Source organism: Brachyistius frenatus, unplaced genomic scaffold (genome assembly GCF_029030835.1).
Source record: "Brachyistius frenatus isolate BFR_SWC_R1_liver_20210118 unplaced genomic scaffold, ASM2903083v1 Contig_674, whole genome shotgun sequence".
NCBI lineage: Eukaryota > Metazoa > Chordata > Actinopteri > Embiotocidae > Brachyistius > Brachyistius frenatus.
Genome location: NW_027211273.1, coordinates 1 through 24,748, shown reverse-complemented (window position 1 = coordinate 24,748; position 24,748 = coordinate 1). Strand labels below are relative to the sequence as shown.

At 40.4% G+C, this 24,748-nt stretch overlaps 1 protein-coding gene and 1 long non-coding RNA gene across 3 annotated transcripts; one reads left to right on the top strand and one right to left on the bottom strand.

Annotated features, from left to right (window-relative positions):
• The first annotated feature begins 104 nt into the window (after nucleotides 1-104).
• On the top strand, nucleotides 105-24,392 carry cars1 (cysteinyl-tRNA synthetase 1). 2 transcript variants are annotated; one of them, XM_069688682.1, is made up of 24 exons: nucleotides 123-169; nucleotides 1,759-1,798; nucleotides 3,975-4,202; nucleotides 9,174-9,265; nucleotides 9,571-9,659; nucleotides 9,749-9,845; nucleotides 10,670-10,768; nucleotides 11,829-11,978; nucleotides 12,453-12,593; nucleotides 14,870-14,958; nucleotides 15,058-15,179; nucleotides 15,948-16,060; nucleotides 16,309-16,437; nucleotides 16,733-16,862; nucleotides 17,147-17,250; nucleotides 17,340-17,437; nucleotides 18,222-18,411; nucleotides 20,835-20,903; nucleotides 21,138-21,219; nucleotides 21,352-21,432; nucleotides 21,798-21,865; nucleotides 22,338-22,397; nucleotides 22,500-22,583; nucleotides 23,523-24,392. In XM_069688682.1, exons 2-24 carry the CDS (start codon nucleotides 1,771-1,773, stop codon nucleotides 23,649-23,651), a joined length of 2,472 nt encoding a protein of 823 aa, XP_069544783.1. In that variant the 5' UTR covers nucleotides 123-169; nucleotides 1,759-1,770; the 3' UTR covers nucleotides 23,652-24,392. The 2 variants fall into 2 exon arrangements, with proteins under 2 accessions (XP_069544784.1, XP_069544783.1); XM_069688683.1 differs by lacking the exon at nucleotides 3,975-4,202 and having other exon boundaries at nucleotides 105-169; nucleotides 23,523-24,390.
• Nucleotides 16,498-24,731, bottom strand: LOC138615049 (uncharacterized). The gene is made up of 2 exons (XR_011310397.1): nucleotides 24,649-24,731; nucleotides 16,498-17,479 (listed from the first exon to the last, which is right to left on the bottom strand). It is a non-coding gene; the product is annotated as an uncharacterized lncRNA (long non-coding RNA).
• Between the last annotated feature and the right edge of the window lie 17 nt (nucleotides 24,732-24,748).

Sequence of the window (24,748 nt, the reverse complement as noted above, 5' to 3'; positions counted from 1 at the left end):
ACTTCCTGCAGCCTCTCTTTAAACTGAACAAACTTCCGGCTTGGCTGAGCCGACAGTTATTAGTGTCCCCCCTGCTCGCAGGGTCGAACGCATTCGTTCCTGTTCCTACCGTTAGCATTTAGTGCACTGGTTCTTCTTCCGGACACGTTATTGTTGCATCAGCATCCAGTAGTGATGGTGAGATGAAGCCTCATGAGGCATCGAACCACTTCAGCCAATTGGTTAGAGAAAGGGTTCATTTCTCGAAGCTTCATGTGAACACGAAACCACCTACTGGCCAAGTGTATAATCACAGGCAGCTGGATCTGTACCACATGTGATGCATTGAATGTTTGTGTCTGTTATGGCTGTTGGGAATGACTGAATTACAAAAATGTATGACCAAATAATTTCTGTACATAAATTATCACATATGTGCATAATAAAATATTTTTTGAATGTATTCTGTGCGTGTAAATTGTCCCAAAATGGTCGTATCATATGATATGGCAGGTTGTGTAATCATGTTTTTCTGTCACTTTAGGAACATGGCATGGGCTTAAGCAGGCAGAGGACAGTGGAAGTGTTTGTGGAACTAGGAAGAGGGGACTGAATATGCTTGTGTAACTTGGACAATGATGTACAGGACAGGGGACATTTTATTCATTTTTATTCAGAAATAACAGTTTCTCAACAGTTGTTGGTTTTGTGGATGTCCACATGTCAGAAGTAAGGCTAACAGCAGCCACCTTTTCACCTTAGCCTTCTCCTTAGCTGACTCATACTTGGTCTCCACCATGGCCTTCAGAGCCTAAAGGAAAAAATATATAGTGCTGAACTGTGAGACACAATAAAGTACTCATTTGTTTCATGCATGCACCCATACATACCTGCCTTGTAGGGAGGACATAATTAGGATCCAGTTTGGACACAAATGCCCTGAATCCAACATCATCCACAATACTGAAGGGCTGTGTGTCCTTCACTATCATGGAGACGAGGGCTTCATCCAGCTCTTGTTTTCTGGTGGCTGGTTAAAAGAGAATAAATACAGTGTCTGTTACCTGTCTTTATTTGCACAATAAACAAAAGTGAACAGGGATAAATTGTGATGGTGCATTTGTAATATTGTAATGACTTACCTTGGCTGGGTGAAGCTCCAGTTTCCTCCTTATTCTCATGCAAGGCACGGTAACGCCTCAGCATGGATGAGGTGTTATTATTGTACCCCAACTCCTTGGAGCACAATAAACACCTCACCTTTGAATTAAATAAGAAACTGTGAAAAATACAGTTCTTGATAAGCAAACCTAATGTGTCTGAAATAGAGTTAGATTTAGCTTACCTTATTAGGAGTTATTAAATCAAAGTGTTCCCACAGGGGAAATCCTCCTCTTCCTAGCTGGCTCCATCTTATCACCTCCTTCTCTCCTCACTCTCCTAAATCTCCAAACTATCTCTCTCTCTCTAAAATCTCCAAACTATCTCTCTCTCTCTAAACTCTCCAAACTATCCAAACTCTCAACTGACCTCAACTCTCCACCAACAACCCACATTTTGAATGGAGCCTGAGAGGTTTATATTGCCGTAAAACCTCCCGGCAAAATCTGAACCACTTCCCGAAGCAGTCACGTGGTACAGCCGGCAGCGAGGCTTCGGACGTCATCATTTTTGGCTCCTCCCCTAAATGAAGCAAGCCTCGACACGCGCTTCGAGGAAACGCCCCCTCCGTTACTCCACACACGCTTCGAAGCGTCGGCACATCTCGTAACATCACTACCATCCAGCACTATGGACATGTCGACCTCAGCAGAGCCAGGTACAGTCACTAATGTTTGTTTTTCACCGTTTCAAAACCACCGAGGAGGTGTTGACAGCAACATTGAACGTGTTTTGACGAACTGCCACAGCTAATCAGCGAGCTTCAGGTAACCCTGTCAGGGAACGACAAGCCGAAGTCCCTTTAGAAATGCGCCTGTTTAAGCGGATAGTAAACGGAGCATCGTGTCTCCACAAAGACACACAGGTCCATGAATACGATTCAGCAGTTTTTCTGGACTGAAGAACAGCCTTTACTTAAGCACATTTTTTCAGTGAAGCAGCGTTTTATTAAGTAACTAAAATGTGGACCGTTATAATTCTTTGTAGAATTTTAAATAGACTTTGGTTTGGCGTGTTTTCCTAAAGGAAACGTGTGGTACTCTTCTTTGAACTAGAATTCAACATGTGCTTCCGATATTACCACGAGAATAAAACAAAACAGGGTATGAAATACTCAGAACACCAAATATTTAATTTTGTATTCTGCACCTCATCTCACACAGGTCATCATGACAGTGGTGTTCACATCTGGGCAGATGTTATATCCTAGTTGACTGCAGACATTTCCAGGAAACATTAAAAACATCACTGCAGCTGTCATTTCTGGGATGTTTTTTGTTCAATTATATTTGATTTATTTTAATTCAGTGGTTCATTTTCAGTTTCACTGAGTTGTTGCATCATCCAGTGAGATCAGGTTGGTTCACAGGGAGTGATGATGCCCTTTTGAAATTATAATTATTATTATTTTCGCTCAACCTATGGAGACAAAAGGTTTTACAGATATTTATTATGATAAACTGCATTTGTAATTAATGTTATATTTATTGGTAATTATTCCTTGGAGGTACAAAATGAATTCTAAATGTAGCTACAACTCTGACCATGTTTCTAGTTGCAGTTTTCTGGTTAAATATAAAACAGCCTCAGAGTTTAACACATGTAACTTCTTTGTCCCTGGTTTGAGTCTCTCGCTGGTTTTTACTGCATCTTTAGAGACCAGCAAGACAAACGCGTATCATTTCTTTTTCCATCTCTCTCTTCTTCTGGAGGTCACGTTGTGCTCAGACCTCACTAATCTCTATATATGGCTTCATTATCTCTCAGCTTCATCTTGATTTTCTTTCATTTTCACTGTTAGTCACATAAATTGGAGAAAACAAACGGTTTCATTTTGACTCTTGTTACAGGAACATAGAATCAGTTTCACTCTTAGTCATGGTCATCGTGTCTTTGTCTGTCTGTTGGTATTGTCTTTTCTGAGCATCATTGTTTGTGGCGAAACACTGACTGAAGGACTTTCTTGATAAAGATTGAACATTATATATTTGTTTTACTTTATTGTCACTTTATTTTCAGTTGTTTCTCTGTGATATTTCACGAGTCTGTTTTCACGTTAGGGTTCCCCGTTCTCGTCCGACGACATGGCCGACTGCCTCTGCCTGTTCGGCCCGGTTGCTGAGAGCAGTGCGTATTGATGTGATTGGCTGATGAGAGGCGGTGAATATTCAAACAAGAGAACCAATCAAAAACAAGGAACCAAAGTGGAGCGCCTACTGCCAAATATAATGAGCCTGTCTGGATGTATACGGAAAACATTCCTGCTCGGAGAAAACATGCAAAGCAACAGAAGGAATTTTCTACACAGAAACTTCTCCCTGATTTCAGATAAAAACTTGTCTAGAATCAACATTTTGAATAGTAATTAACTGTAATAGAATTACACACCTTTTCTCAGTAACACATTGCAGTTACATTCATTTTGTGCTTTAATTATTTAATCTAATCCTCTTCCATCTAAGTAGTTACTCACTGCCTACAAAAACGTCATTTTAAAATGTGTTCTTCTCTGAAGTCCTAACAGAACACTGAGGAGTATCTCAGAGTAAATACACTCAGCTGGAACGTCTTTATGCTCTTAAATCAAAGGTTGAACATGTTACTGTGATGTTTGGGGAAACCAAGAATTAGTGTCAGATAATTTGGATGATTTCAGTTTCCCTGTGATGTAAATTGAGCTGGACATTTGCTGACTCTCTAATGCAGTTCTTGACTGTGAGCGCCCCCCACCCCTACCCACCCACAGGAAACTCTTTGCTGCTGTTGGTGTTTTGTCAGGCTGTTGCTGCCCCATCTGTAATTCTCTGCGATCATTTGCCCTCTTGTTTCTGCAGCCTTTGAGTTTGGCTTCTTGCTACAGATAGATGAGGAAGCCGCGCTGGCGGCGGCCCTGAATGACTACCTAACCTCTCGCAGCTACCTGGCTGGGTTCAGCCCCTCCCAGGCCGACCAGAAAGCCTTTAGGCTCCTGTGCAGGCCCCCAGATCCGCAACACGTCCACGCTCTGCGCTGGTACAGACACATAGCAGCCCTGCAGCAGGACCTCAACCCAGACAGCAGCAGTGAGTAGACAGTTGAAGGCATGAACAGGCTAGATGATCAAGGTACAGCGGAGGCCGTCGTAGATCCCGCAGGCACCGCTAAAAGCAGCTGCCACTCTGCAAACACTGACACGCATGAAGCAGAACTGGAAGTCAAATTTAGCTCTCACTTTTCCTGCCAACATAGTGTGTCGCCTTTAGCTGAAGGGTCAGTTTATCACTGTTCAAACAAAGAGGCAACAGCTGGTAGAAATGCACTCACAGAAAACCTGCAGCTTCAGCAGCCCTTCAGAAAAGTGTGCGAATCAGACATCCTTCCTGGCAGGAACGAGAAAACAACGTGTGTTTGTGAGCCTCCTCACATCTGACATCACACCTGGGTGATCCGATCACAGGTGGTCAGCTCAGGTGTGAATAAACCCAGGACCCAGGGATATGATCTGCTCAGACACATTCAGAGGTGGTCTGGGACACGTGTCCTCAGTCTTTAATCACTGTGGACAGGAATGTCTCCTGGACCGCATTGAAGGACCGCCTACTCAGCTGACGTACTCTGAATAATTAAAGACATCACTACAGCTGTCATTTCTGGGATGTTTTTTGTTCAATTATATTTGATTTATTTTAATTCAGTGGTTCATTTTCAGTTTCACTGAGTTGTTGCATCATCCAGTGAGATCAGGTTCAATTCGATTCAATTCATTTTATTTATATAGCGCCAAATGACAACACAGGTTATTTCATGGCACTTAACACATTAAAGTCCTTACAGCAAGACTTTACAATATTATACAGAGAAACCCAACAATTCAACAATTCACACATAGTCTAGGAGGAAAAAAAACTCCTCTTTAAGAGAGAAAAACCTCCAACAGAGGGAAGAAAAACTCCCTTTAACAGGAAGAAACCTCCAACAGAACCAGGATCAAAGGTGGGCGGAGCCTCTGTTAACAGAACCAGGCTCAGAAGTGGGCGGAGCATCTGTTAACAGAACCAGGATCAGGGGTGGGCGGAGCATCTGTTAACAGAACCAGGATCAGAGGTGGGCGGAGCATCTGTTAACAGAACCAGGAACAGAGGTGGGCGGCCATCTGCCTCGACCGGTTGGGGTGAGAGGAGAGCAGAGAGAGAAAAGGACAGCATAGAGATAGAAGAGAAGAACTGTTGGTGGAGACGACAATCACAGAGCAGAGACATGCAGCTCCATGACGGGACATCTGGAAAAGAAAGAACAGAAACTACACGAGTGAAGGAACTGAATGGAGACAACAGATAATAAGAAGAAACTATGGGAGAGAAAAAGATGGTGAGGTATGAGTCAGTTAAAGAGTAGGAGGAAAGAAAAGAAGCTCAGCATGTAACGAGGTCCCCCAGCAGCCTCGGCCTATAACAGCATAACTAAGGGTTGGTTCAGGTCTACCTGAGCCAGCCCTAACTATAGGCTTCATCAAGAAGGAACGTTTTGAATCTAATCTTAAAGCTAGAGAGGGTTTCTGCCCCTCCAACACAAACTGGGAGCTGGTTCCACAGGGGAGGAGCCTGAAAACTGAAGCTCCGCCTCCCATTCTACTTCTGTAAACTCTAGGAACCACAAGTAGACCAGCGTACTGAGAGAGAAGTGCTCTGCTAGGATTATATGGTTCTATAAGATCTCTAAGATATGATGGAGCCTGGTCATGTAGAGCTTTGTAAGTCATCAAGAGAATTTTAAATTCTATTCTTGATTTAACAGGAAGCCAGTGAAGAGAAGATAAAACTGGAGAAATATGATCTCTCTTGTTAAATCCCGTCAGTACTCTTGCTGCAGCATTTTGGATCAGCTGCAGGTTTTTAATGAGTAATTTGGACATCCTGACAACAAGGAATTACAATAATCTAGTCTAGAAGTAACAAATGCATGAATGAGTTTTTCTGTGTCACGCTGAGGAAGGATTTTCCTGATTTTATTAATATTATGTCGATAAAAGAAGGCAGTTCTGGAGATTTGCTTTATATGGTGTCTAAAGGACAAATCCTCATCAAAGATGACTCCAAGGTTCCTCACAGTTTTGCTGGAGGCCAAGACAACGTCATCTAGAGTAACTAAGTGATTACAGAAAGAGTTTCTGAGGTGTTTAGGACCAAGTACAAGAACTTCTGTTTTGTCTGAATTTAGAAGCAGGAAGTTTTTGGTCATCCAGGCCTTTATGTCTTTTAGACAGGCTTCAAGTTTTACTAACTGATCAGTTTCATCTGGTTTTATAGAAAGATATAGCTGAGTGTCATCTGCATAACAATGGAAGTTGATGCAGTGCTTCCTGATGACATCTCCTAATGGAAGCATGTACAAAGTAAAAAGTATTGGGCCTAACACTGAGCCTTGTGGAACTCCATAACTAACTCTTGTTTGTCTGGAAGACTCATTGTTGACATGGACAAACTGGAATCTATCTGATAAGTAGGATTTGAACCAGTCTAATGCAGTTCCTTTAATCCTCGTAACATCTTCTAATCTCTGTAATAAGATCGTATGATCAGTCGTATCAAAAGCAGCACTGAGGTCCAGAAGAACAAGTACAGAAACGAGTCCATTATCTGAGGCTAATAAAAGGTTGTTAGTAACTTTCATCAGAGCTGTTTCTGTGCTATGATGAACTCTAGGTTGGTTCACAGGGAGTGATGATGCCCTTTTGAAATTATTATTATTATTATTTTAGCTCAACCTATGGAGACAAAAGCTTTTACAGATATTTATTATGATAAACTGCATTTGTAATTAATGTTATATTTATTGGTAATTATTCCTTGGAGGTACAAAATGAATTCTAAATGTAGCTACAACTCTGACCATGTTTCTAGTTGCAGTTTTCTGGTTAAATATAAAACAGCCTCAGAGTTTAACACATGTAACTTCTTTGTCCCTGGTTTGAGTCTCTCGCTGGTTTTTACTGCATCTTTAGAGACCAGCAGGACAAACGCGTATCATTTCTTTTTCCATCTCTCTCTTCTTCTGGAGGTCACGTTGTGCTCAGACCTCACTAATCTCTATATATGGCTTCATTATCTCTCGGCTTCATCTTGATTTTCTTTCATTTTCACTGTTAGTCACATAAATTGGAGAAAACAAACGGTTTCATTTTGACTCTTGTTACAGGAACATAGAATCAGTTTCACTCTTAGTCATGGTCATCGTGTCTTTGTCTGTCTGTTGGTATTGTCTTTTCTGAGCATCATTGTTTGTGGCGAAACACTGACTGAAGGACTTTCTTGATAAAGATTGAACATTATATATTTGTTTTACTTTATTGTCACTTTATTTTCAGCTGACGTCCTCTGCATAATCAAAAGAAATAATCTACAACAGAACAGCTGTCCTGTGGGGCTGTAGGGAGCAGCTGAACTGCACAGGAAGTACAGTTCTAAAACCAGTCTAAAACCAGTCTAATACCCTGTCACATCAGACCACAGATGGAGAATTAAAATATATTTCTAACAGACGGAAAATTAACGTATATTTCGAACAGATGGAGAGTTAAAATGAGGCTGCAGGGAGCAGAGATGTTTCAGTATTTTTTTTTCTTATTTTCAGTAAAGTGTTGATCACTTTGGAAAAGAGGAAACTTGAGTCCACAGCTTTGTGGTTATCGTAATATTTTCTACAGTTGTGAAAAATCCTACAGTGAATGCCTGACTTCAGCTGCTTTTGTGACGTTTTAAAAAATATGAATAAATTCTTGGTCATTTTGTTGTATGTTGACTGCTTTCATTGTGCAGCCTCAGTGAACTGAACTAAAACAGGAAGTTATTTAACAGAAAAAGTATCAAGAACAGTTTTTATTGTCAGTTAATACAGTTTACAGCTTCCCATTTTAAACATTTCTTTGTTGTCTTTATGTTAGGAAACCGAATATTTTTTTGGGGGGACTTTTTATTGAACCAAAAAAAAAATCAACTTCCATTAATCACCTATTAGAAAATTTCTTGAAGTCTTTAAGTATCTGATATTTACTGCTGCAGTAATGAGCATTGTACTACTGCAGGTAATTAAGGTTGTGCCTATTTAACTACTCTTTCTCCTATTGGTTAGTTTAATCTACTCTAATGGATCATACTCTATACGATCATCATATGTTTGTATTGTTTCTGTTCTATGAAAAACATGTATCTCTAAAAAGTTCAGAAAAACTAGATATTTTCCAGCGAATCCAAAAGGACTTTAAAATAGTTTACTTTGCTTCAAAAGTATGAGATAAAGGAGCATCTAAACCTTCATTTTTATCAGAAAATATTGTACTTAAGTACAGCATTTGAGTAAATATGCCTAGTTATGATCCCTCACTGGTTAGAAACACGACTGTTCCTCCAGTTTCATCTGAACACTCGGCAGCATTGTGACGGGGGGGAAACGAGTCCGGTTTTTATTCTGAAAAGAGTTTCTTTCTCAGCATCACATCATGGCTGGACTGAAGGCTTCTAAAGGGGCACAGCATGGAGTTCTAAAACACCCTGTTGGAACTGGATGAGCTGGATCCAAAGAACCAAAAGTGATCAGACAATCAGAAGATCAATACATCAAGCTCTGATCTCAGAGACACAATTTACTAAATACAGAAACTCCAATTTCACAGTGCGTGATGGGAAAAAAGACTCCAAATGTTACGAGGTTTCACTGAAATTGTTCTGCTCATATTTTCAATGAAGTGTGAAATTTTGTATTAAATTCAAAGTATATACAAAATAGAAGCATTTTCACTGTTGGTCTTTTTTGGACTGAAAATTCTAATTAAAGCCCTTTTTGTCAAAAAACAACCAATTAGTTGATACTTGTGATGACTGGCTCAGTGTCTGCCCCACTAGAGGTCGCCAAAGCATGTGTTTTAAGATGCTACACACAGGTGGATTTAAATTCTTGTCATGTGAGGGTAAAAAAATGTTGAATTGCAGAACTGAAACATTTAGTTTCATGATGTTAAAAATCGGAATTTTTTTCTTTTTCTCACCCTTTGTTTCCAGTGAAAGGGAAGCGGGTTCAGCCTCCGTGGTTGCCTCCAGCAGGAACCAATGTTCCCCAGCTTCGGCTCTACAACAGCCTGACAAGAGCAAAGGTGGGTCAGAAATTAATTAATAGAAAATAGATAAAGAGACGAATGTTAAACTTAGTGATTCTTTGTACAAATTCGTAAATCGGCTCTGAAACAATAAACCCCCTGACTTTTTTCTTTTACCTGTGGGAGCTAAAACTACAAACTGAAAGCTGAACTTCAAGAATGAAACCTAATTTGCTGTAATATGACGATGTAGTTTTCATGTTGATTATCACAGTTAATTTGAAGTGAATGCTGCCTCCAGTATGGTACAGATGATATATTTAAGTTTGAGCTGGTTAAAGTCCTTCATCTTCATGTTTCAGGAGCCGTTTGTTCCCCAGAAAGGGAACACAGTAACTTGGTACTGCTGTGGACCGACAGTGTACGACGCCTCTCACATGGGACACGCCAGGTAAACAGATTGAAGCTAAATGACCCTCATGTCATCCCTGTATGTTGAGTTCAACAGTCTGTTAACGTATAACCTGCGTCTCTGTGCAGATCCTACATATCCTTCGATATTCTGCGGAGGATACTGAGGGACTACTTCAAGTACGACGTCCTCTACTGCATCAACATCACTGACATCGATGACAAAGTACGTATGAGTCATGACTTCTTCACATAAACTGATTAATATACATATTTTCACATTCTGTGGGTCTCACAAAGTTTAAAGAACTTTGATTCAGTTTCAGATTTGAGGGTTTTTTTTTTTCATTTTAATCCAGAAAAATGTTTTTACAGCAAAAAGTGGCTGAAAAATCTCTTGTAAAATTGTTCCAGACATCTGATCATGTAGAAAATATATATATATGTGGAGATAAAAAACATTTTTTATAAATTTATGCAAGTTTTTGTTGTGTTAAGTGATTCATTAATTATATCATCAGGAATTATTTTATATACTGCTGGCACGTACAGTAAAAATGTGGAAGAAATATCGATAATTGAACGCATTTGGTAACTAATAAACCATATTATCAACCATATCTTTATTACTTTAACAGTCATAATCAGTTCATCCTATATTTTATTAAAAGTCTTAAATGTAATGTGGTAAAAGTACAGAAGCCTCGTATCAAATCAATTATCTTTCCCAGTCTGTTTGTTGTCATCACAACAATCAGACTTTCACTTGACATCAAAAATCAAATTATTTTCTTGCTTGTAGTAAAAGATTTAATTCAAAAATTTACCAAGTATTATTATTATTTGAGAATTTGTGATAGAATGAAATTAAATGATAAATCGGTTGGTTAAGTTGCATCTGCGCACACATATAAGCAGCCGTACTGCAGAGCTCACTTTAAAACTGATTTGTGATCAGCTGACAGACATCAGCAGTGATTCTGACATTTATATTCAGCAATCATGATGGTCATGTTTTTATATTGTTGTGTTTTATTTATTTTCTTTCAGATCATTAAACGGGCACGTCAGAACTACCTGCTGGACCAGTACAAGGAGAAGCAGCCAGGAGCTGCTCAGATTCTGCAGGACGTCCTGAGTGCCAGAGGGGTGAGACAAAACACACAATGAGCCGTCGATAGAAAAAACCTCTGTGGGAAGAATTAGGGACAATTTGTCTGTTTCTTCATGCAGTTATGGGCAAAAATGTGTTAATAGAAATAATTTAAACGTTCGGTCTTTGCTTTGGATCAAAGTTAAAGGTCCAATCCTGCCACAGTGAGTTACTCTGTCGTTTTTAATAATCTTGCTTATTGTTCTCAGATGAAAGTTATTTTTCTGAATTCCATGTTTGGCAGAGAAACACACTTGTTTCACTCGAAGGTTGAAGTGAAACCAACTACATTCACCTCCATTTTGTACTTGGTAAATTCACAGCAACACTCATGTAACTGAGCTGTAATGTGTGTGGAGTGAAGTTACTCAATAGAAGCTGTGAGGAAAGTAAACCTTTCAAAATAATAGCTGCTTTATCTCCTCATATGCTGTCAGCAGTTCTTCAACCTCTTCTCTCATTATTAAAACAAACCACCTAACAGGAAGTGGCAGGGTTCATGGGAAATGTGGTGTTATCATGAGAATCAGGCTTCTTCCCGTCACATTTGGCTGCGTTAGTCTGATCATACATGAGTTTATTCAACCTTCCAGCTGTAACAGACTGCACTTTGCATCCTAGTATTCAGTATGTGTTGAATAACCTCTTATTTTGACAGAAGATGTCACCTCTTAGTCTGTTCTGTAAAGCTACAACACTTTTATGACTCGGGAATTTTTAAGCTCCGTGCTTGTTTAAGTTAAGAAAATAAATAAAGTACTCAAATATCTTTAAGTATTTCTATTCCAGCTATATTTCTGCTAAGAAATCATGTAAAACTCTCAACTCACAGCTGTCAGAAGACTTCCACAAAATCCTCCAGGGGCTGATTCACCTGTCAATAAAAGTCACTTCATTTGATGCTCCACAGCAGATTGTAAACACAACTTTAAATATCAATATCCTCTGAAGCCTAAAATAATCCTGTTTGGATGATAAAGTTCAGCTCTGCCTGGAAGCCTCCGACCAGCCGGAAGGTGTTTCTGTCTTTTCATGTGTTCTTTCTGCTGCTTTTAGCCCTTTCAGTCCCAGTTGGCTTCGACCACAGACCCAGACAAGAAGCAGATGCTGGAACGGCTGGACGCTGCCGTCGCAGTGGCTCTGCAGCCCCTGCAGGTGGCGATGGAGAGCAAAGCAGCAGACGTGGATGTCCAACGTCTGGCTCAGGTGAGACCGAGCAGATGTGGTGGTATTGTGTCACTGTAGATCAGAATGTGGTTATTAATGACCACTTTGTCAACTGTAAATCCGTTTAGTTTTTATTTTAAAGAGATCTGACTCAACGATGGTAAACGGAAGAAGTTTTACTGGCTTGATTTCGGCGTTCTGGAGTTTTATATTCAGGATTTGTGATTATCTTTCTTACACAGAGGTGGTAACATGAGAGATGAACCAAACGAAGAGTTTAGGATAGAAGAACAATGGAAGAATTTATCTTTTGGTTCTTATTCATGTTTCATGGTGTTTTTGATGTATTATAAGTCCATGAGTTGGACACGTGTCTGCATTACACAATAAATGCAACTAAACAAACTCAAATACAGAAAATCTCTGCTGATTATTTTTTAATACGCAGATTTAGGTTTCCTCTTTATGTCTTACATGCCATGACTGATAGACATTAATTGTCTGGTTTCCAAGGTGTTGCTGGAGAATTCCAAGGACCTGCTGGCTGACTGGTTAGACAAACAGTTTGGGAGTCAAGTCACGGAAAATTCAATCTTCTCCATCCTCCCTAAATACTGGGAGGGAGAGTACCACAAAGACATGGAGGCCCTGAACGTAAGCATAGACAGGAAACTTCTTGTTTTTTCTCATTAGTGGGGATGTTTGGCGCAGCACGGAGCAGGAGGACCAACAACCTCCATCAGGAAGTATTCAGAGTGTTCCTGAACGCAGCACGGAGCAGGAGGACCAACAACCTCCATCAGGAAGTATTCAGAGTGTTCCTGAACGCAGCACGGAGCAGGAGGACCAACAACCTCCATCAGGAAGTATTCAGAGTGTTCCTGAACGCAGCACGGAGCAGGAGGACCAACAACCTCCATCAGGAAGTATTCAGAGTGTCGTCTCATCATCATCATCACTGAGTTCACCACGTTAACGTGACCGCTGGTACGAGAACATTAGTGATGTTACCATGGAAACCTGAAACTGGAGCACAGAAACAGCAGATTTGTTTTTAGCTGTTTTTAGCAAAATTAGCTGTTTGTTAGCTAATACATTTTATTTGTATAGCGCTTTTCAACATACTCAAAGACACTTACAGGTTGAAATGATCAGGACAACACAAAAGTATAAATCACAACAGTCACATTAAAATCTGCTGATAACAGTAAAAACAATATGAATCAAACATTGAAAGCAGCTATAAAAAGGTGTGTACCCAGTGGTACATGGAGAAGGCTCTGTCGCCTCTGTTGTTAGCTGGTTGTCAGACTCAACACTGAGTTGTACTTGACAGGAAAGATTCACTGAGAACCAGCTGAACTGTATTGCCATGGCAACAGGCTTCTCCAACATGACAACACAAGATTTTCATCCACAACAACACAATCGTCTCTCCCAACCCTCCCTCTACTCACTGGAATTGTTCTCTGCTCCAGTTTCAGGTTTCCATGGTGACGTCACTAATGTTCTCGTACCAGCGGTCACGTTAACGTGGTGAACTCGGTGATGATGACGATGAAGAGACGACACCCTGAATACTTCCTCATTAAAGGAAGGAATTAGGGCGGCACGGTGGTGCAGTGGTTAGCACTGTCACCTCACAGCAAAAAAGGTTCCGGGTTCAAATCCGGTCCTGGGTCTTTCTGTGCGGAGTTTGCATGTTCTCCCTGTGCTTGCGTGGGTTCTCTCCGGGTTCTCCGGCTTCCTCCCATCATCCAAAAACATGCACCTCAGGTCAGGTTACCTGGCGCCGCGCTAGTGGCAGCCTGCTGCAGCAGCTCCCCCCTGAGAGCCCCCCTGCTGTAGTGAAGAAATTTCCCCTCGGGGATTAATAAAGTGTATAAAAAAAAAAATAAAGTTAGGGACAGTTGTTGTATCTCAAATTGTTGTCCCCAATTGTTTTCCCCGAGTCCGTTGATAGAAGCAGTCTTTAGGCATTTACCGGTCTTAGTTGATTTTTATTAAGCGTAGTTTACAAGATATCCTGCATAGCATACAAGACATCTTGGAGAGCCCAACATCAACCGGAGGTCTCTTTGTTGGAGTCTGACTTCCCCCTTTCCGGCACATACACTTATACTATAGGAAGAGGCGTTACCTAGGTTGTGGCGGGACATTTGCATAGTATGTTTGTCTCAGTGCTTTTCCACTGTCCTCCGTTTGAACCACATCCCCCTTTTGATCTGATAGTGAGTTGCACCCTACTGTGACCCCAACGTGTTAAGTTCCTGCATAAGCAATGTGTTCTACAATGCTTACAGTCAGTATGTATTTTGTGCTTCTGTGCTAGGATATGTTTACAACAATACAACACATATATATATATCATATCATATTACTTACATATAGGTCGTACCATCACTACCAATCTTAAGGTGTAGACAAAAGGCTGTGTATGTAAATGAGAGTGATACTGCTTGGCCAAACCAAAAGGTCACATACTGTTGTTCTTTGAGGCATTATCAGATGGCTGTCTGGAGGACTCCAGGGGGTGAAGGAAGACAACCCCCACCTCCACCAACCAACAAAGAATACATCAATATACATGACTTTTAGGTGGAAGACAACCCAAATTATATTGTATTAGCGTACAACATATGAGCCCTCATATGCACTAAGCAGATCTATATTCCACACAGTCTGAATAAGTTTTTGATAGACCTTCATGTAACTGCGGTCATAAAGTTTTATCATCAGTTGACCGGTGCACCAGCAGTCCTCACTTTCAGCTATGAAGTGCAAAATGTATTCGTCACATTGTGCCAGCTCAGCGCTTTCATATATACATATATAGATTTTAAGCCAAGATGTAGAGTTGGGTTATATTGTTTAAACCTGATTTTCATTCATTATTACTCTGCTGTTATTGTGCATAAACTGTCTTTCAGGTTCTTCCCCCTGACGTCCTGACTCGGGTCAGTGAATATGTGCCTGAGATCGTGGAGTTTGTGAGGAAGATCGTCTCCAACGGTTACGGGTGAGGAGGAAACTAGCAGTGGTTACAGCTCACGTTCCACTCAGATATCAGCTGCAGCTGTTCTGACTTTCAGGTTCTTGTGTTCTCTGGTGATTTCAGGTACGAGTCGAACGGCTCGGTGTACTTTGACACCTCTAAGTTTGAATCCAGTCCACAGCACTCGTACGCCAAACTGGTTCCAGAGGCAGTCGGAGATCAGAAAGCTTTACAAGAAGGAGAAGGTGCATTTTTAACGCGTGGATCATTGGAACTAAAATGTTTGGCCTTAAACACCATCAGTATTTTTTATCTGTTCATTTAACTGCTCATCTGGTTATTATATTTGGTTATCATGTTTTTTATTGAATATAAATTTACTTAGTTTTACTTTATGAAATAAACACAAAATAAGGACCCCAAACAATCTGTACATATATAAATTATCGGTTAACCAATTAAAAGAGTTTTTAGAAAGTTTTACAATCTCCATATTTTTTTAGTTATTGTTACAATCAAAAATAGTTGATTTTGCAGCAGCTTTTCTCAAAAAATTGCAGTTTTTTTTTTTTTTAACTATTACTTCCTGTGATAATAATCACGCTGCACTTCACCGAAATCTTTTTTCATTTCTGTTTTGAACGTAGAGAACCACGAGGTTCAAAGTTAGAAAAAAATCTTAAAAGTGGACTCACTGTAAAAAGCAGTCGGATACAACAGAGGCTGCCTTCAAAATAAGAGCTTTACATGCTTTTTAAATCACATTCATTCAACGCTAAAACAAAGTTCAGTCTCTTCCAGCTGGTAGTGGAGAAAACTCATTGAACATGTTCCTCATTCCATCTTAAGACCACATTACCCACAAACCCCGTCACTTCCTGTTGTTGCGGTGAGGCAGCATGTCGTGTGTTTTAATGATGAGACAAGAGGAGCTTCTGAAGATCCTTGCTGATTGTAATTTTTAAGTGCCGTGGTAAGATCAGTTACTACCTTCATGTGTTCTTTCTCTGTAGGCGACCTGAGCATCTCCGCCGACAGACTCAGTGAGAAAAAGTCCCAGAATGACTTTGCCTTGTGGAAAGCCTCCAAACCCGGAGAGCCATCGTGGGACTCTCCATGGGGGAAGGTGAGCGCTCACACGGGAGCACAACTTTCATGAAAGGATGGTTGTATGTGTTTTGTCCAGAAAGAATAAATGTAAATCAGGTTGGATTGGTTTAATGTCGATGTGATTAATCGTGGAGAAGAATCGATTGCCACAAAATTTATCTGCAAATTGTTTGATAATTGATGATCAGAATGTCGTTCTTTAATTAAAAAATCCTACATAAATGACATTTAATTGAAAGGTGATGCATTGATATGTTGTCACAGGGAAGGCCTGGATGGCATATCGAATGTTCGGCCATGGCTGGCTCCATCCTGGGAGAGTCCATGGACATCCACGGAGGAGGGTTCGATCTGCGATTCCCTCATCACGACAATGAGTTGGCTCAGTCCGAGGTCCAGTTCATTTCACTGTCTTTCTCACAAACACTAAAACACAATGTAGACAAAGTCAAGTCTGTTTTACTTTTATAGCACATTTAAATACAAGAGAAGTGGTGCACAGCATCCCAACAGAACTCAAACAATCAGAGTGACATGAAACATTTGAGCCATTAAAGAACAAAACTCCAAACAACATTAAGATAAAACAGGAACAGTAAATAAGAACACTGGAGCGTATTTAAAGCCACTTCCTGGACAAGAGTTTAATGATTTTGTGACCACTGCTGATTTTTATTGTCCCTGCCAGGCTTTCTTTGAGAACGATTACTGGGTCCGTTACTTCCTGCACACCGGTCACCTGACCATCGCGGGCTGCAAGATGTCCAAGTCTCTAAAGAATTTCATCACCATTAAAGACGCCCTAGAAAAGAACACAGGTGAGTCCTCTGCTGCTGCTGGATGTCATTAATGTTGGAGATACCTGGTTTATTCTAATCGTTCCAAACTTAATGTCCTTCAGTCATTGGAAAACAAATAACTACTTTTCTGTAATATCTGCTGTAGATTTATGTCACTGACTGACAGCTTTGATGATATTTAGATGTAAATGGACTGAAAGCCTAAACATTTAACTAAATCAGGTACTGATTGTGATGCAAAGACGTTAAACTCTGAGATGAGAAATATTCATCACTTCCTGTGTTTTTTTGTCTGGCGGCAGCTCGTCAGCTCCGTCTGGCTTTCCTGATGCATTCCTGGAAAGACACCCTGGATTACTCCTCCAACACGATGGAGTCGGCCGTCCAGTACGAGAAGTTCATGAATGTAGGTCACCACAAAAGACAAATAGGTAAGTCCTCATGTCTGTCTCTATTCTGTACTCATCTTCTGTTTTTTATTATTTCATTTGACAGGAGTTCTTCCTCAACGTGAAAGACATTCTACGCGCTCCGACCGACGTCACCGGTCAGTTCGAGAAGTGGGAGGCGGCAGAGGTGGAGCTCAACAACTGGTGAGGGGGCAGAGATGGGACATCTGAACTCTGAACACACCTCTGTTAGCTGAAAGATGAGAGCGATCAGATAACAGTCATATAGAAAAGTTCAAAACTAAATTAGGACATTTTCATACATTAAAAAAGGAGCCTTTATGACCTTTTTTTACTTTTTACTTCATAAACTTGATAAAAAAGAAAGGTGAAACAGTACTTGTGGCATGTGCAGATATTTGGGCACCCTTCTACTTCACCATTAATTGCCTCGTTTGGACTTTGAAGGTCAACAATTGTAATAAGTCAATTTACGTTTTTCACAACAGGAAAAAAAACATTTGCATGCTGCTGAACAGGTGCTACTGAGTACCGACTTTTACACATTTTATGTTTTTTAACTTGATGAAATATAACGGCATCAACGTTTGTGTCTGTAGCGTTTGTGTTTACTTGTTTTGATTTAAAAAAAATCAACAAAATATGTCATTTGCCCAAAGGTGCCCAAACTTTTGCATACAAACTCCTTAAAGAAACATTCCTTTGAGGAAATTGCAATTGTTTGGGGGGAAAAGATGCCACAAAATCAAAATGTTTTGATTGCAACAATCACAAAAAAACTTGTAAATCCTGGAGTGACTGAGAACTCACAAGCTCAAGATATGTGAAGGTTTTAATTCAGAAAAGTCCAAATACACTTGTGTTCCAAAAGAACCCTCCCGGTCGACTCATCTGCACAGACACACTGCGTTTAAACCGGAACAAACTCATCAAAAACTAAAAGCTCAATGTCGCTCGTGTCGTCCAGTTTCTACAACAGGAAGACTGCCGTCCATGAGGCTCTGTGCGACAACGTGGACACCCGCACTGCCATGGAGGAGATGAGAGTGCTGGTCGGACAGAGCAACACTTACGTCGCCAGCAGGAAGAGCGCCAAGCTGCGGCCCAACCGCATGCTGGTGGAAAGTATCTCCGCGTACCTCACCAACATGCTGAAGGTGAGTGTGTTTCTGCTGCAGTTTTCATCACTAACAGGCAGCTCTCTCCATAAGTATACAACCATGAAGAGTCTGTTCTGCTTCTGTAGATTGTTATACAAGTATTTCTGTGCATAAAACTCAGAAATTTACAGAACAGCGTTACACAAAAGTAGGACAAATACCGGTGCACTGACGTCTGTTTCCTTTCCACTTCTACACAAACTTAAGATAATTAGTTAAAGAGAACCATCCGAGACACCGTCTGTAGAAACTGACTGGAAAAGTTCAAAAACATGGCAGCTGATTGGATGAACCATTTGTCTATCAGGGGCTTACTTTAACCAATCAGGTCAATCAACCATGTCATGTTATTGGAGAGCACCTTAAGGCTATTTTCAACTGGTTCCGACTCCAACACGGCTATCGTGGTGAATCTCCATCATTAAGGTCGATGCTTCACATCCTAGCGGCTGCACCGCGGCCCAGGAGCAGGTCGCCAAGCTGCTCCGCTAAAGAAATCCCCGCTCGTAACTCACATCACCACATCACCGTCTAACCCACGCTCAGTTTAAAGAAGAAATGGATCCTCCTGCTGGTACAGGCACAGTATGTGAAATAGTTACACAATAAACAGGAGGATTCATGTTTTTAATGACTTAAACACAGCAGACTGTTTTAACTTTGTCTGCTGCACAAAGTAGGAAATGACAATGAACACACAACAGACTGTTTAACAAGTTTACCCACGAAATCAAGGACACATGACCAAGTGAGGAAGTAAGATAAAACAGGCAGACAAAACACTGCTGAAAAGCTCCCGGTGGAGATGAAGCCACGCAGAGGACGGAACAAAATCACGGCGCGCATGACGTAGCGGAGCGTCTTCAGTGGAATATGCAGGTCAGACCAAACGGCAACAAACCGCAGGAGTTAGTCAGCAGAGGATTTTTGCCATATTTGTAAGAAAGATTTGTGCACTCTTCAGATTTTTTTTTTCTTGCTTCTTGCTGTTACAACACCTACAGCTGCTTGTAGTTCCTCAGTGCGCTGATCGGTCCGAGCCACTGGTTTGGTCACAAGCTAAAAAAACACCTTGAAACCTGGATTATTACAAGTCCAGCCCCTTCATGGGATAAATAGTACGTGTTCCTCAACTGGGAGGACAAGTCCTTAAAAGACAGGCATGACTTCCTCTTCTTTCAGAGAACGCACAATGAAAGTCTAGTGAATGTGTCGGTGTGCGTCCTTCTTCCTCTTCTTTAAAGGTGAATTACAAGCAGAGGACGTCTTATTGTGGTTTAAAGGAGGCCGAGCATGCATCTCTATAAATTCTCTGATTAAAGGGTCTGTGACGATGGGAGAATTATGATCTTGGACATCAGAACTGACCTCTGTGGGATTTGATGATGTAGTGTCTTTAGAAATGCAGCAACCCAAGTAGGCGACCTTGAAATTTAAAAACATCCATCTTCTCGAATGAAGGCGCTAACGCTGTAGCAACCACTAGATGGCAGCTTGAGTGTCTGTCAAAAAGGTTTAAACAAACCGTCAGTCATCAGTGATGTCATCAACCATCAGTGATGTCATCGTTGGATTGTGAACGTTATGAATCCTCCAGTTCAGATTCTGTCCGTCACCATCTTGCTAGTTCGGAGCAGTTTGGAGCAGGAAGTGACCATATTTGGACAAGCTGGGGGAGGAGCCAGAGGTGGAGCTGGGGGAGGAGCCAGAGGTGGATCTGACCAATCTGATTGGAAACCTGACGATACCACGTCCCGCCCACCGATAGCTGTAACCTGACTGCACCACAGACCTGTCAATCAAACAGACACGCCCCCAAAACCAGGTCTTCTTGAATCTTCTTTTCTAATGAATGAGGGATTATTTTCAGATGGACCTCCAGAAAACTAAGAAGAAGGAGTGACTTTAGCTAACAACACCGAGATAACTGATGGACACATTTGATTCACTTTGGATTTGATGAGAGAAGTTGAATGGAAGTCTATGGAGCCGGAGGCTTTTTGGAGCCGACCTCTAGTGGCACTCGCTGGTATTGCAGCTGAAGACACTTCTGGATCAGAACCATTTTACAGACCTGAAGCTACGAACTCTTTTATATTCAGTCTGTGGTTGAACATGTTTTCACTGATTGCTTGAAGGTGACCTGTTCAGTGTTTTACTGTTACAGACAGAAATTCTGAGCTCCCTGTCTTCTATTGGTCCATCATTGACCAAAGGTTTACAACAGAACCAATAAAGAGTCAGTTGTATCGGTTTAATGTGATAGTTGGGATCTGTATTCCTGTAGATTAATTTATTATAGATGAAGCTTGAACTTTGATCATTTAAATATGACTGTTTATTCTGGTTCATATCCAGTAAGTAAACAGTGAATGATGTGTGTGATAAACCACTGAAAGGAAGCTTTTGTTGTTGTCTAGATATTTGGTGCAGTGGAAGGATCCGACCCCATCGGCTTCCCCGTAGGAGGACAGGGTCAGAGTGTCGACGTAAGTAAACACAGTTGCACGGTTTACAGTGTAAATGTGTCTGTTACGTCTCCATTATCAGGACAAATGTGCTTTTTATTCACATTTTTCTAAGGAATCGATTTTTAGCAGACTTGACATCAAATGGCCTCATTTTGCTGTTTTAGGATTTCAATGCACTGACTGACTAAACGTCTGTCATTTTAATTGTTGGATGAAGTTTTAACAAACAAATGTCCCTTCAAATCTCTGCAGCTGGAGAGCACGGTGATGCCGTACCTCACGGTGCTGTCGGACTTCAGAGAGGCCGTCCGCAAAATCGCCCGCGAGCAGAAAGGTAAAAGAGTGCATCTTAAACTTGAGTCTCAGCTCAAGATATCACACGCCTGTCCAATGAGAAAATATGTCAACTGTTTTCCCTTCAGGATGCAATTAAAGCTTTGTTTTTTTTTTTTTTTAACTCCTTCAGTGACGGAGTTGCTGCAGCTCTGCGACGTCGTCCGTGACGACACGTTGCCGGAACATGGAGTCCGACTGGAAGATCATGAAGGTAAAAGCTTGTAAATGTCAGAATTCTGTCCTGACAATGACTTCATGACATGAATTTGAAATGTTTTGGTAATAATTTTTAGAAGGTTTCTTCTGTTAGTGCAGTTTGTACTAAAACAACATGATTATTCACTGGTGGGGGCAGGTAGCAGGCTCCTGTGTTCCAATCCTCCCATTACTTAGATTGTAATGATTACACTAATTAAAAGATCCCTTTCACACAAGGCTCTTCTGAATTCAACACTCTGTGTACTTATCTCTACAAAAAGATTTTAAAAAAAAGAAGATTTTTACAGCGCTCTTGTGTAGAGGAGACAGAAACAAAAGAAACTGGTATAGCGATGAAACCAAGTGAATGTGTTGCAGGACTGCCTACTGTGGTGAAACTGGTGGACAAGGAGACATTACTGAAGGAAAGGGAGGAGAAGAAGAAGGTAAGAGAGCCCTTAATTACACAAAGAAATACAATGGGTTTTCTGTTTGGTGCTTATTTACTTTAAATCTCTGAGGATTCCTCTAATTTTAGAATGTGAGGCTAATCGCTCATTTGTAATGTCTCACCTGAAATCGGCACCAGTCTGCTGCAGTTCAGGTTTCAGAAACTATCAAAGTTGTCTGCTGTGATTTACCAAGAAAAAAGTAAACGGAGTACTTCAGAAATACCAACCGTTTACGTGTTCAACATGTGTGTGAAGCATCAACCTTTTAGAATCTGTTGCTACTCTGCAGCAACATCCAGATTTGGGGCATCATCTGTTGTCATGGCAACAACTACTTTGTGTTCTATCAGAATCTGTTCTTTTGGAGAAATTCCTTCAAAGTTCTCTCTGCATATATCAATATGGTAATGAATGTAAACTGCAACTTGACCGGTTGGAGGTAATCAATCGTTTTCCTCTTTGACAGATGGAAGAAGAGAAGAAAAAGCAGAAAGAGGAGGCAGCCAGGAAGAAACAAGAACAAGAGGTCAGTCTGATGGCTTCGTATACAGAGCGCTAGTCCTCCTCTTTTGCTTGTCTGATCATGAATGTGTTCACTAACATGTCTCTTTTATTTTTCTGTTTTCAGATGGCCAAACTCGCCAAGATGCAGATTCCTCCATGTGAAATGTTTCTCACTGAAACAGACAAATATTCCAAATTTGACGAAGCGGTAAGTCCTTCATGTACTTTTGTCCCACACATTACGTCCAACTCTACTTGAAACCAAAAGTTTTTGAGTCACAAACAAAAAGGTCTGATTCACTTTTAGTGACTCAATAAAATCTCAGATTTAATAATCAAAATTTTAAAGTCCCAAAAACTGCAATCCAAATAATTTTATGATCAGTGAATATCATTTTACTTACAAACTTGATCTTTAATTCCAGTGCAAGACAATTTTTCTCAAAATGTTCTTTTATGCTGGAAAAAAAGACAAAAATACCTTCATACAAATTAGTAGAAAGTTCAGACCAAAACAAAATGTGTGAACTTGTCTCCTTAATGTTTCTGCTTGTGTGTTTTGTGATTTACTTTTAACAAGTTTTCTATAAAATTCATAAAAACTTCACAAAAATGCTCCCATGTTCTATATATTCAGATCTCTTTGATTATAGAGCAGGTTGAGATGCTATAAATGCTGTTTAAGTGTTACAATGCTCAGTCCACCCAGCACGGATGCAGCAACTGTGCTGTTTGAAATTCTGCAAGTTTGTGATGTCACAGACTCATGCTGCCATCATATATCCGCCCTCACCACGGCCCACCGTCCAACCTTTTATGTGGAAGAAAACACGGACTGGTCATTTTGTTGTGGAGCTATCAAGCTACAAGACCTGTGTTTGGCCTGGGCGTGTGTCAATCACAAGACAGTCAGCCAATCAGAAGAGAGCATCACTGATACCAATGACCCTTAAAGACACAGCCACAAAACAGCCTGCTGTTGGTAAAGCTGCAGACAGACGCTGAAAAGAGGGGATAGAAAACTATAATGAGACAGTTTTTGGTTCTTAAAACCACAAAAATATCTTCTTGTGTAGTTTTAACAATGAAAATAAAACAAGTGTAAAATATGGGACCTTTAAGACTCATGTGTTCTTGCTGTTAACAGGGTTTCCCTACTCACGATGCTGAAGGGAAGGAGATCAGCAAAGGTCAAGCCAAGAAACTACGCAAGCTCTACGAGACCCAGGAGAAATTACACAATGAGTATCTTCAGATGAACCAAAATGGCAACTGATTGTGTTCACAAAGTGTCTGATCCATCCATGTACAGAAAAACCTGCAGAATAAATGTTCAGGGCACAGATGCTGCGTCATCTTCTGTCTCCTGTTTATCATGTTTTGGATCAGAAAACAACACAAAATTGATTTTGTTTTTATCTATCTAAAATTGACACCTAATAGAACAACTTCACCACTTCTTCATCAAAGATTTGTCAAACCATTTAGGGAGTCCTGTGTCTCGTATGGAACCAACGACAGTCATTTCTCATTTAATATATTCATTTTTTTCCCCTTTAATTTGTTACCTGTCAAGTTTCTTTATTTACAGCAGAGATCAGATTTGGCAGAAGGCACCAGAGCTGCAACCAAAAGTCATTTTCATTATGGATTGTTTGTTTTGTTTATACAAGTTTAAAAAATGTATAAAAAAAAGTCATACAATCTGTCAGAACGAACAGATGTATTTAGATTCTGTCTTTTATCCAACCAATAGTCTAAAAACAAAAGATACTCTACGTTTATAAAAATATGTCAATTAAAAGCAGCAAATTGTCAAATCCCTTGTGAACTTGTTTTAATGACTCAAATGTACATCAGTATCAGTCCCTCCAGGATTTTGCAGTCTTTTGGGATTGTTGTGATTAAAAAGGTTTGATTTTGTGATGGCTTTTTACAAAAATGTTAATGTAATTTGTGTAGTTCTTAAGTGTTTTTTGTGTGTGGGGGGGGGGATTAAATCAACAAAAATTACAATTACATTTTTCTTTTTAACAACTACTTGATAAAGAATAACTTGTAATCACTTCCTATGATAGTAAGCATGCTGCACATCACACAAATATCTTAAGCTGCCTATCTTTCCAGAACAGACAGTCTGTGACTGTAATATAGAATACAAACAATACATCTGCTGTCATAATAAGACCTTTATATGCTTTTAAAATGACATTCATTTAACACAGACTGTCTATACGTAACCAAAGTAATTTTCAGTGGGCCAATTTACATACGTTCCCTAAACGTCTCACTGAGTGAACGTCCTGGATGTTGCACGTGGCTGAGCCCCCCTACACCCTCAGCTACCGGAGACCCCAGAGCTAAAACAGGTGC